The sequence below is a fragment of the Ochotona princeps genome, chromosome 15 (assembly GCF_030435755.1).
Source record: "Ochotona princeps isolate mOchPri1 chromosome 15, mOchPri1.hap1, whole genome shotgun sequence".
NCBI classification, from domain to species: domain Eukaryota; kingdom Metazoa; phylum Chordata; class Mammalia; order Lagomorpha; family Ochotonidae; genus Ochotona; species Ochotona princeps.
Window position 1 is genome coordinate 47,800,213 of NC_080846.1, and position 12,888 is coordinate 47,813,100.

The 12,888-nt window shown below is 42.3% G+C and overlaps 1 protein-coding gene across 4 annotated transcripts in view; it reads left to right on the top strand.

The window, feature by feature from the left end:
- Nucleotides 1-11,811, top strand: part of TMPO (thymopoietin) — a 30,303-nt gene extending 18,492 nt beyond the window's left edge. Inside the window, exons 5-9 of one of the 4 annotated variants that reach the window (XM_058673102.1) lie at nucleotides 7,889-8,008; nucleotides 8,108-8,203; nucleotides 8,599-8,709; nucleotides 9,496-9,584; nucleotides 11,479-11,811. In XM_058673102.1, coding sequence (XP_058529085.1) covers nucleotides 7,889-8,008; nucleotides 8,108-8,203; nucleotides 8,599-8,709; nucleotides 9,496-9,584; nucleotides 11,479-11,767 — 705 coding nt within the window. In that variant the 3' untranslated portion in view covers nucleotides 11,768-11,811. The remainder of the gene's footprint in view (nucleotides 1-7,888; nucleotides 8,009-8,107; nucleotides 8,204-8,598; nucleotides 8,710-9,495; nucleotides 9,585-11,478) is intronic. The other 3 variants (XM_058673103.1, XM_058673104.1, XM_004583123.2) reach the window with 3 other exon arrangements.
- The last annotated feature ends 1,077 nt before the right edge of the window (nucleotides 11,812-12,888 follow it).

Below are 12,888 nucleotides of genomic sequence, written 5' to 3' on the forward strand. Positions count from 1 at the left end.
TTCATCCACTGATTCACTCCTGAATTAGCCACAACTGCCTGAGCTGTGCTGATCCAAAGTCAGGAGCTTCTTCTGTTTCTACCCTTGTGGGCTGCAGGGTCCAAGGCTTTGGGCCATCGCCACTGCTTTCCCAGGCCACAGACAGGGAGCTGGATGGGAAGTGGAGCATCCAGGATGTGAACCAGACTCTGGAGGAGATGCCAGCACATAAAGGCAGAGGATTAGCCAATTTAGCTGTCACACTCCCTGGCTCACCCTTTAGATTTTTTAAATTGCTTTCAGTTTGTTGGTTTGCCTTTTTTGATGGAATATATAAGATAAATCATTTTACACGTTCAAATTTTAGCACTTATCCCTAAAAAATGAAGTCTGTTTAAACAAAATGCCACTGACATGCCCAGTAAAACAGTTCCTTAATATCTAATCCACCTTCAGATTCCTCCAATTTCAGAAATATCACTTATGACATTTTATATCAGGACCCAAGCAAGATCCACGAAACCCACAATTTCGGATTTTTAATTTCTTAAAATCTATGACTAAGCCCAACATAACAGCTTTCCTTCCTTTCATTTACTTTTAACTAGTTCAGTAACAGAATTTTTCGCATATCATTTAATTTGCTGTCTGCCCTGAATTTCCTATGCTTAGATAGTTAGGCTAGGCAGTGGACCTCTGTGCTGTGTTGGATCTAAGCCTATCCACTGTGATAAGCATCAGCTATTAGGTGCTTAAATGTGGCTAGTATGGCCAGGGAACAAAGCACAGAGCTGAATTCATGTTCTCTCTCCTTCTTTCCTTCCTTCCTTTTTTTTTTTTTTTTTTTTATTGGTAAAGCAGATCTCCACAGGAGAACAGAGGCCAGGAGGACACCTTCAGTCCTCTGGTTCACTCCCTAAATGTCTACAGCACACAGAGCTGAGCCAGTTTGAAGCCAGGAGCTTCTTCCTGGTTTTCCATGCAGGTGCAGGGTCCCAAAGACCTGGGCCTTCATCCTCCACTGCTTTCCCAGGACACAATCAGGGAGCTGTGTGGGAAGTGGAGTAGCCAGAGCATGAACTGGTGCCCATAAGGGAACCTGGCACTTCCAAGTTGAGGATTAACCAGTGTGCCACAGTGCTGGCCCCCATGTTCAGTGTCTTAGGTATGAATGCCTTATGATTGATGGCACATGATATCCTCTGGTGATTATAAAATTAATGAATAACAGCTTCATATTTGGAAGCCAGGTCCATTATAAAGCTGCACATCACCCTTTCATATTATGATTGTAACAGCTGTTGACTTATTACTTACATTATTTTATTTGGGGTTGTAAATGATGATTTTTCTTACATTTGTAACTAGGGTAAACTTTTTTTCTTTTCTTTTTTTTAAGATTTATTTATTTTTATTGCAAAGTCAGAAATACAGAGAGGAGGAGAGACAGAGAGAAATATCTTCCTTCCAATGATTCACTCCTAAGTGAGCCGCAATGGCCACCAGTATTGTGCCGATCCGAAGTCGGGAGCCAGGAGTTCTTCCGTGTCTCCCACATGGGTGCAGATTCCCAAGGCTTTGGGTCATCCTCAATTGTTTTCCCAGGCCACAAGCAAGGAGCTGGATGGGAAGCAGAGCTGGATGGGAAACAGTGACCATATGGGATCCCGGCACATTCAAGGCAAGGACTGTAGCCACTAGGCTACTATGCCAGGCCCACACAGATTTTTATTGTAAACTTCTCACTTAACCTTGAAATAAATTCATACAAGAGAAGTAGAGATACTTCGTGCCCTTTATTTACCAGTTTTTAAGTTAAAGTACCTTTTATATAAAAGAGTATTAATAAATTTATATTATACTTGTCATATATTTGTTTTTAATTGTGCTTATTTTTAGAATGTATCTCTTTAATCCTTTGAGAGCCAGAGAATCAGATATTTCATCTACTGGTGTACCCCCCAAATGCCTGGAGCTGGGGCTGAACCAGATCAAAGCCAGACTTAGTCCGGTCTCCCACATAGGTGTCATTATAGCGTACATGTGCCAAAATAATAGAGCATCGCCAATAACAAGGCTGCTAAATATGGCCTGATTTTTTTTCTTTTACTTTCATTTTCATTTTTTTAATTTATAGCTTTTTAAATTTCTTTTTTTTTTCTTCTTATTCTTCTTTTGTTTCTTTTTATTGAAAATGCGGATTTACAGAGAGGAGAGACAAAGATCTGTTTGCTGGTTTACTTCCCAGGTCACCATACTGGCTGGAGCTGAGCCAACCTGAAGCCATGGGCTTCTTCCGGGTTTCCCATGTAGGTTCAAGGTTCCAAGGTTTTGGGTCATGCTCCGCTCCATAAGCAGACAGCAGGATGGAAAGGAGCAACCAGGACTCACATCCATGCCCATGGGACAATGGAGGCCAGCTCACATCCTCGGGCCTCTACACGTGGGTGTCTACATGGGAGAGCCTGAAGAAGCCCCTGACGTTTGATCGGCTCAGCTGTAGTTGTTGCAGCCGTTTGGGATGTGAACCAGTAGTTGGAGGACTTAATTCATCTCTTAGAAAATCCTGCTGGATCGTAATGTCAAAACAATGTGGTTAAAGTCACCCGACAGCACTTGATGTTGTAAGGCCACCAGTTGAGTGTACAATTAGGTTTTCTAATACTACCTTCCTTTTTCTTTAAAAAAAAAAATTACTGAAAAATGTGTGTGTGGTATTAATTAGGAAGAACAGTGTAGACTCCAAACTCTGGCTTCTGCCCTGTCTCCTTCATCTTCAGCTTTTGATTGTATTTAAGACTCATTTTTCTTATTTTGGAAGGCAAAGTGATAGAGATCTTTCATTTGTTTATTATTATTCACTGAAATAGCTACAATGGCTGAAGCTTCATCCACAATTCTCACATGGGTGTCAGGTCCCCAGATACCTTAGCAGGAAGCTGGGTTGGAAGCACGCAGCTGGGATTTGAACCAGTGCTCCGGTGTGGGTTGCCAGCCTCGCAAGTGGTGACTTAACCCACTGTGCCACAACTCCAGCACCTGATGTTTTATTTCTTTTTGAATATTATCATTAAATACATGGATGTAGATATATCCCGCCCCCCCACCCCCCGATGAAGAAGGCAGCCTACTTCATCACAACCCTAGAGGTCACACCACTCGAGAATGTAGCCGACGTTCTCATTACTTTATACAGCTGTGATTTTTTTTGTGTGTGTTGCATTTGATGGATAATTTTTGGGGGGGTCACTTTTCTTTCAGTGTGTATTTGAGTTGTTTCTAGTTGTATGCTGTTAGCAACACAGCAACACAGATCTTCTGTTTGTTGATGTGCTCCCCAAGTGCGTGGGACAGCTGGGACTCGGAGCAGGCCTAAGCAAGGAATTCAGTCTGAGTCACCTGTGTGAATGGCAAGGTCCAAGTACGTGAGCCGTCATCTGCCTCACCCAAAGGCATGACATGGCATGAAACTGAATTAGAAATGACCCTGTACTCAAACCAGGACTCCAGTGTGGGAGGCAGATGTCACAGGTGGGCATATTAACTGCAACACCTGCCCCAGAGTGTGTTTTACTTGAGAGAGTTTCTGAGAGGGAGAAGACCTTCCATCCACTGATTAACTCCAGGCAGCTGAGCAGCCGAACTGAGCTGTTCTAAAGCTGCGAGCCAGAAGCCTCCTCCAGGCCTCCCACATGATACAGTGACACAGGGCCATGGGCCACCGTGTAGGTCCTACCTCTGTGTTTGTTTATCGGAACTTATTGCCTACTTTTATAACCTAATCTCTAGTTCCTGTCTTAACCTGATAGCTTCGCAGCAGGCCAGGTGGAAGGAGTTCTGTCTCTCCTTTCAGTTGCCTCCATGATGAAGCAAAACTTTTCAGTGGAGCCTCTTGCTGCGCACAGATGGCAGTACAGTTGTTACTTGGCATCATTGCATGCAGTGGTTGCATTAATTCTGTATACCAGTACTTTTTTCTGTTCAGTCATTTGATCAGTCTGAGTAATTACGGCATTGAGTTAGTTTTATTTTTAACTTTTTTCCTTCAAAAGTCATTTATGTACAGTTTCTGGTTTAAAAAAAAAACTGCGACAATAGTTCTAAACTAGATAATTATAGGTGCTAATAAAATCAGCTTTTAGTCCTCAACCAAATAATTTATTGAATCTGAGCAGAAGAGAAGATGAATGATTTGTAGAATTCCTTGCTATTGCCACAGGCAACCCAGAAGCTTCTTGGTGTTTCTTTGCACAGAAAAAAAAAAAAAAAAAAACTAACTTGAACTTGGTCTATAAAATATAAACGTGATTTTGTTAGCCATAATGATTCAGTGGATGTTTGGTAAAATTTTGTTAAATAGATTATTTCAGTTACTTAATCAGAACAAAAATCTTTTTTCTTTTTTTTTTTTTTTTAAGATTTGTTTTTATTGAAAAAAACAAGATAGGCCGAGAGAAGGAAAGACAACGAGAAAGATCTTCTGTCCCCTTTTTCACTCCCCAAGTGGCCACAGTGGCCGGTGCTGAGCCATTTGGGAGCCAGGAGCTTCTTCCAGGTCTTCCACGCGGGTGCAGGATCCCAAGGCTTTGGGCCATCTTCTGCTGCTTTCCCAGGCCACAAGCAGGGAGCTGGATGGGAAGTGGAGCTGCTGGGATATGAACCAGCACCCATATGGGATCCTGGCATATGCAAAGCGAGGACTTCAGCCACTAGACTACCATACTGGGCCCCAGAACAAAACCTTTAAAGGTGATAGAAAGTTAGACAATTTAACAGATGCTTAATTTTCAGGGAGGAAGACAAAAATACTTCTGCTTACTCTGACACTGTGCCATTGGTTATTGAGAAGGAGGAAATTTTGAAAAGAACTTGAGAGAGAATGTACTTCTCTTAGCCAGTCAGTGGTGCGCCAGAACAGTCCAGGTCTCCCAGAAGGGCAGCAGGAACCTAGTTCCTGGCGCCATCACCTGCTGGGTCAGCCTTAGGAGAAGACAGGCACGCAAGTCAGAGCCAGGTGTGTCACTGGGGCTCTTCAGTACAGCACACGGCACTTCAGTGCTAAGCCAAATGCCTGGTTAGAACATATTAAAAGCATTTGTTTTCAGTCCTGGCTGCCTATTGGAATCCTCAGGAGTGTTAAGATTTAACTGTGTTCAGGCCCTACCAAGAGTCTCTGCTTTAGTTGGTCTGAGATAGTGGGGTCAAGGGTATTATATATATTTTTTGCCTGAAGGAGTTAGAGAGGGAGGTACTGATTCTCCCATCTCTCCCACCTGCTGGTTTACACCCCAAATGGTTGCAGTGGCCAGACTGGACTGGTCTAAAGCTGGGAGCCAGGAGCTTCCTCCAAGGCTCCCATGTGGATACAGGGACCCTCGGCCCTGGGCCATCTGCTGTTGCCTTCCCAGGTCACCAGAGGGAACTGGATTGGAAGTGAACGTGGGCTGGTGGTGCTGCAGGCAGAGGATTGGTATGCTATGGCAGTGCAACGGCCCCTATATATATTTTAAGATTTATTTATTTTTTTAAGATTTATTTATTTTTACTGGAAAGGCGGATATACAGAGAGGAGGAGAGACAGAGAGAAAGATCTTCCATCCGATGGTTCACTCCCCAAGCAGCCGCAACAGCTGGAGCTGCGCCAGTCCAAAGCCGGGAACCAGGAACCTCGAACCTTTTCCCGGGTCTCCCGCGCGGGTGCAGATTCCCAAGGCTTTGGGCCGTTCTCGACTGCTTTCCCAGGCCACAAGCAGGGAGCTGGATGGGAAGTGGCCTCCGGGATTAGAACTGGCGCCTACATGGTATCCCTGCGCGTTCAAGGCCACGACTTTAACCACTTACGCTGTCGCGCTAGGCCCTACATATTGGTCTTTTGACCGACATGGTTTTTGCATTCAATCCTAATTTATAGCAGACTGAGAAACTTAGATTCCAATTGTGAGTCAAAGTAGAGCTTTTCTAAATGTCGATTCCCAGTGTGGTTAAATATAAGACATCAGAGGCAGGAGACTGTAGCTGTATGGACTTAATGGTAATGGTTCTAGCCACACTGCTAGGTTGCTGCTGTGGTCACAGGGTAAGAGTAAACTGATTTGTCTTCACATTTTTAAAAATTTTTTTAAAGATTTATTTATTTATTTTTAAAGATTTATTTATTTTATTACAAAGTCAGATATACAGAGAGAAGGAGAGACAGAGAGGAAGATCTTCTGTCCGATGATTCACTCCCCAAGTGAGGCGCAACGGCCGGTGCTGTGCCGATCCGAAGCCGGGAACCTGGAACCTCTTCCAGGTCTCCCACGTGGGTACAGGGTCCCAATGCATTGGGCCGTCTTCACCTGCTTTCGCAGGCCACAAGCAGGGAGCTGGATGGGAAGTGGAGCTGCTGGGATTAGAACCGGCACCCATATGGGATCCTGGCACGTTCAAGGCGAGGACTTTAGCTGCTAGGCCACGCTGCCGGGCCCAGATTTATTTATTTTTTATTACAGAGTCAGATATAGAGAGAGGAGGAGAGACAGGAAGATCTTCCGTCCAATGATTCACTCCCCAAGTGACCGCAACGGCTGGTGCTGCGCCAGTCCGAAGCCAGGAACCAGGAACCTCCTCTGGGTCTCCCACGTGGGTGCAGGATCCCAAGGCTTTGGGCTTTCCCAGGCCACAGGCAGTGAGCTGGATGGGAAGTGGAGCTGCCGGGATTAGAACCGGCGCCCATATGGTATCCCAGCGTGTTCAAGGCGAGGACTTTAGCCACTAGGCCACGTTGCTGGGCCCCACATTTTTTTTTAAAAAAAACTTATTTGATAAGCAGAATTTGAGAGCTTCCATTTACTGATTTGCTCCCCAAATGATTGTGACAGGGGTCCCAAGTGCCTGGGGCCATCTTCCACTGCTCATTAGGAAGCTAGATCAGAAGTGAACCAACCAGCCCTCAAACTGACACTCAGAAGGTGGCAGCATAGCCTGCTACTCCACAATGCAATCACCTTTAAGTTTAATAGACACTTAGCTAGATTAGCTATCAATTGCTAGATAAAAATATTTGTGTAAAAGCAAAAGTGACAACATAAGCACACTGCTGCAACACAGTGTTTGTAATATTGGCTTCAACATCTAAAATCTTGGTATTTGGAATGCAGAATCTGCATGCATTCCCCTCCCCAGGTGTTAATATACAAGCACATTGTAGTTGGAGAAGTGATAGTCTGATGGATTTCAAATTAGAATGTAAGAATTGTTATATTATTTCTTAAATGCACAGAAAAATGTCAGTTTGTCAGGAAAAAACGAGTCTGAGACTGATTGGTAACAGCTGTCTCGCTGTGCCCTTGTTGTCTGTAGTAGGTGTTGGTCGGTGTGAGCAGCTGGGAGAGTGGGCGCTGAGCAGTAGGCTGCTCGCTCACGGGAGGATGGCCCCTTGGGCTCTTGCTGCCAAGGTTTGATTTGGTGTGTTACCTGGGAAGTTCTGAGCTTCATGTTAGCTGTGTGTGGATTATAGTTTAAACTGGTTTTGCTAAAATGATGCTAACCATGTGAAAAGAAAAATATTTACATTAATAACTGTGAAGTCTGTGCTTTTGTTTTAAAGCAGTAAACACATGTTGCAGTAAATGACTTTAGTCAAAGCTGCAATCATTCTGCCTTTTGTTTAGACAAAGCAGATTCAGCTACCATGACTGTATTCAGGAAGACACAAAAGGGACCTGTGCTATTGTTGCGCAAGATTATTCCCCCTAGATTTTATCATGATTTGTAAGGACTTCTACCATCTGTTAAATGCTTACTGTACATGGAGAAATATTTTGAGGCATAATGTTGTTTGTAAATGATGGAATTTGGACACTGAATGGCCATCATAAAGGTGTTTGATGTTAGACTATGTCTTTTTCATGTGTCGGTGCTTAACTAGAGCTATTCTCAAGCTGGAGTAACAGAGACTGAATGGACGAGTGGACCTTCCAAAGGCGGACCTCTGCAGGCATTAACTAGGGAATCTACAAGAGGGTCCAGAAGAACTCCAAGGAAAAGGGTGATGCAAGGCTTACTGCTTAGAATTGGGTTTTCAGATTGGCAGGGTCTTAGTGTTTCCTTTCTATTTATTGTTTTTGTTTTGTTTTCAAACTAACAGGTGGAAACTTCAGAACATTTTCATGTAGATGGTGCAGTAATTTCACAGAATACTCCCATAACTGAAACTATTATGGCTTCAAGCAACAACACCTTAGTAAATATGTTTCATAAACCGTACAAAGTGGTATTCTTCATAAATTGCCCTATAATTGGAAATTGGGAGGTGGTAAATTCTGGCACATTTTAAATTTCTGTGTTTTTTGAACCGATTTTATACTGGTTTTATCCCATATAGTTTTGAATTTTACAATTTTTCACTAGCCAATTTATACAAATTTAATTTATTGTATAAGAATCTTAAATATTATAAGGATGCTTTTGCTAAAATAATTGAAGAATGATCAAGCTTCTTGGGTTGAGATGCTAGGCTCTGTTGTAAAAATTCTTTTATTAAAGGAAAGTTTCAAGTATATAGCAATAGAATTACCTTTTTAAGTGTCTTTGTTATGTTTGGATAATTCTGAGTCTGAATAATTTGAATCTTGGCAGGTTGTCAATAGGGTGACTGGAAATTTCAAGCATGCAACTCCTATTCTGCCAATCACTGAATTCTCAGACACACCCAGAAGAACACCAAAGAAACCATTGACAAGAGCTGAAGTAAATGAATACAATTTAGATCGATGCTATCATTGATCTCTCTGAGAGGAAATATTTCCTGTCTTTTTTTTTTTTTTTTGAAAGTGGGAGGGAACCGTTTTCTTATTGGGTGGTGTGTCTATGATGTATGCATAAGTGATTGACACACTGTTCTTCCTGAAAATGGTACCTAAAGCTAATACGGTATGGCTCGCTAATACTCTTCTCTCGCTTCTCTGACTTTAAGTTCCTGTTTTTTTTTTTTTTTTCAAGCAATTGATCACTTGTGTGCTGCTTATGCATTGTTTGTCGTGGTTAGAAGTTGGAAAGTGCTACTGGGTTCTGAGGGAGGTTACACTTTATTAAAAGGTCAAATAAAGAGACTTTAACTTTGGTGCTTGAGTTGGTTAAACTCTGTATAATTAAGCTCTAAAATACTAACTGCATGGTGCCTTGTAAGTTTAATGAATTTACCAAATCACGTGGTTTATTTATTTTGAACTGCACACAAAGGTAAACACAGCCAAAAGTTGAGGGAACTTACACTGCCGTGTGAAATTACTAGATTCCCTACACACACAGTCCTTTGAATGTGTGCCAGTTTTCCCTCTAATAACACATTCTGCTTTCTTCACATTGGGAAAGTCTGGAGAGCCTTGGGATAATGTAGAAACCTAGAGATAATGAATTCAGGAATAGTGTTGGTTAAACTTGGGATAGATTTAAGAGGCTTTTCTCTGAAACTTTAAATGGCTTTATTTGTACATGTGCACTAAATTTAATTTGTGCTTCTTTGTTTCTTATTAGGTGGGAGAAAAAACAGAGGACAGAAGAGTAGAAAGAGATATTCTTAAGGAAATGTTCCCGTTTGAAGCAGCTACACCCACAGGAATCAGGTACTCAGCTGCATTGAGACACGTGCATTGGGTTCCAACAGGGAATTTTTATTTTCAGGTGTTTTTGTTTTTGGGCAAAGTTGTTATGCCTGTATTCTCAGAATTAAACTGTTATTTCAGGAGTCATTTCCTTAAATCACCAGTTTTTCAAATTCTTGAAAATTAAATCATTCAAAATTGACTTCATTAAGCTAAAAAATTACAAAATGTACCAGGGCTAAGATTAAAGCATGCCAGGTGCTGTACCTTCCCATACAGTTCCCTGCTACCCCCGTGAAGGGTTTGGCTGGAGTTCTGGGCTCTTGGCTTTGCCCTAGCCATTGCAGCCATTCTGGGGAGTAAACCTGTGGAGAGAAGATACCTTTGCTTCTCTGACAGTCTACCTTTCAAATAATTTTTTTTCTTTTAAAAAGCATTTTATTTACCTATTTAATTCGTACTTTTAATTCCAAATGGAAGTACATTAGGAAAGAAGTAGTTTTCCCCCTGAATTTTTCTGGTCCCATCTGCCTAACTCCAGATCTTTCACTGAGGAGCCGCGATGCAGCTCGTCTTGCTGTCACCTGCTTCCTCCCGTGCCACTCGTCAGCCAGAGGCTGTTGCAGAGCCCCGATCAACTCTAGGACCTGTGAGCTAAGATGTGGGCTTCTCAGGCAGCATCTTCACTGCTAGGCCAAACACTGACCCCGAAACGGCTGTAGGTGTCTTGAAACTGTTTCCTAGTGGCAGGAGTAACACCCATAGCCACTTGGTGTTTTACTTTCTTTTAGACGTTAGCCATGGAACTGACACCATGGAGTTGCACATTAAGCTTCCTCCTGTGGTGCTGACATCCCATATGAGCTACCGGTTCGTGTTCCGGGTGCTCCACCTCCAAGCCAGCTCCCTGCTAATGTGCCTGGGAAAGCAGGAAAGGATAGCGCAAGTGTTTCCCACTGCCCACGTGAGAAACCTGGAAGCAGCTCCTGACCCCTGACCTCCAACCAGCTCTGCCCCAGCCATTGCAGCCATGTGGGAAATGAACTAGCAGATGAAGGGTCTTTCTCTGAAACTCTGCCTTTCAAATAAAATAACTGAATCTTTAAAAAAAATACTCTTGAAAAGCCTTGAAGAAATCAGGCTTAATGATTATTGATGGTCTGATTGAGAGAGTTACAGAGAGCATGGGAGAGAACAAAATGGGTCTTAACTGATGCTTAGGGCGAAGCCAGGGAGCAGGAGCATCATCTGGGCGTCAGGGACTCCAGGAAGTCGGGCTGTTTCTGCTTCCTTTACCAGGCCATTGGCAGGCTTCCTGAACTGGAAGAGGAGCAGCCGTGGGATCTGGTGGCACAGGTGGTGGCTTTTCTTGCCAAAACACCGTCCTTGAATATTGGTTTTTATAGATTTATTTTCATTGGAAAGTCAGTTATACAGCTAGGAGGAGAGACTGAGAGGAAGATCTTCCATCCATTGATTCACTCCCCAAGCAGTCCCAGTGGACAGAGCTGCGGTGATCCGAAGCCAGGAGCAAGCAGTCTCTTCCAGGTCTTTCATGCAGGTGCATGGTCCCAAGGCTTTGGGCCATCCTCTATTGCTTTCCCAGGCCACAAACAGGGAGCTGGATGGGAAGTGCGACCGCCAGGATTAGAACCGGCTCCCATATGGGATCCCGACATTTTCAAGGCGAGGACTTTAGCCTCTAGGCTACCATGCCAAGCCCCTGAATATTCATTTTTAATAAAATATGGAAAAGGAGAATTTTTCAGTGAAGAAGTTGCAACGTTTTTCATATGTTGCGCTTGCTGCTTTATGCTACCTTATGGAATATGCTTGGAATTAGGAACAGTGACATTTTATGTCATTTATCTAAATCGTGACTGTAAAATGTTTTCCTTCTTTCACTCCCTAACAGTGCCAGTTGCCGCAGACCAATCAAAGGGGCTGCAGGCCGGCCGTTAGAGCTCAGCGATTTCAGAATGGAGGAATCTTTCTCATCAAAGTATGTGCCCAAGTATGTCCCCTTGGCAGATGTCAAGTCAGAAAAGACTAAGAAGAAGGGACGCTCCATTCCTATGTGGATAAAAATCGTGCTGTTTGTGATTGTGGCAGTTTTTCTGTTTCTGGTCTATCAAGCTATGGAAACCAACCAAGTCAATCCCTTCTCCGGTTTTCTTCAAGATGAGTCTAAAAAGCTCAAGTGAAATCTCTGGCACATTCAGCTTGGTCTCCTGTTTTTAATAACTGTGTAAAAAAAATGTGTACAATTCTTATTGACTCAAGAACTTAAAGTAATGTGATTTCACCTCAACATAGTATTCCACTGAGAACAAGCAGGCTGCGTAATGGATTTCATGTAGTCGTTTCGGACCCTGCGCTGTAGGAGATCACTCTGTGCCATATGAATAATCTTTTTTTAGCTCTGGAACTTTTTGTAGGCTTTATTTTTTTAATGTGGACATCTTATTTCATTTTTTGGGGAAAATGTATATTGTTTTTATGTATTTGGGAAACAAAGGGCATGGAAACATGGCAGTATAATGTGAAGTTACACATTTAAATGCTTTCAAGTTTAAGAATTCTCTGCTGAGTAAAAATTTACATACATAGGCATAATGAAATTTGATGAGGGGAACAGTACTTTTTAGAATTGCTACAAAGTTTGGTGGTATGAGGGAAAAGTACAGCAATAATCTGTAACTTTTACTGATAGTTAAATGTGACTGCTTTTGCCCTTTTGTACTCTTTAAAAGATATTTAGTATCATGAAAGTGCTAATTCAGTAAGACCTGCTTAACTACTGGGGACTGTTCACAGAGATCTGTTAGTGCAGCCTATACATATTTTAAAGGACTGTTAGCTGGCTATTACCTATTTTGAAAACCTGATAGCCAGCTATAAGACTGTAATTGGGAATTTTTACTTTTTATTTACGAGAAAACATGTACTCTGTTAATCCAATTTACTACCAAAATATTTTTTTAGATAACCGCGCGTGCGTACGTGTGTGTCTGTTTAGAAGTGAAACGTGAAACAGCGGTCTTCTATTCCATCTGGGTTCGTTACTGCGTTATTTTACCAAAAATAGGTTTTGTCAGACTTTTCCCCCTAGATTTACCAGTGTAATCAGACTTAAGAATGCAAAAGGATTTGGTTTTTAAATTACAAAAAAGCATTAGTACCTAAAGTTGTAAATTCTAAACAGGAAGTGGGCATGAAGATTTTGTGTGCTTTTTAAGTGGTTGACTTTTAACTTTCAGGTTGGCTTTTTTTTGTTGTTGTTTTGGTTTGCTGTTTTTAGCTGAAACTTACCTCATGTATAACT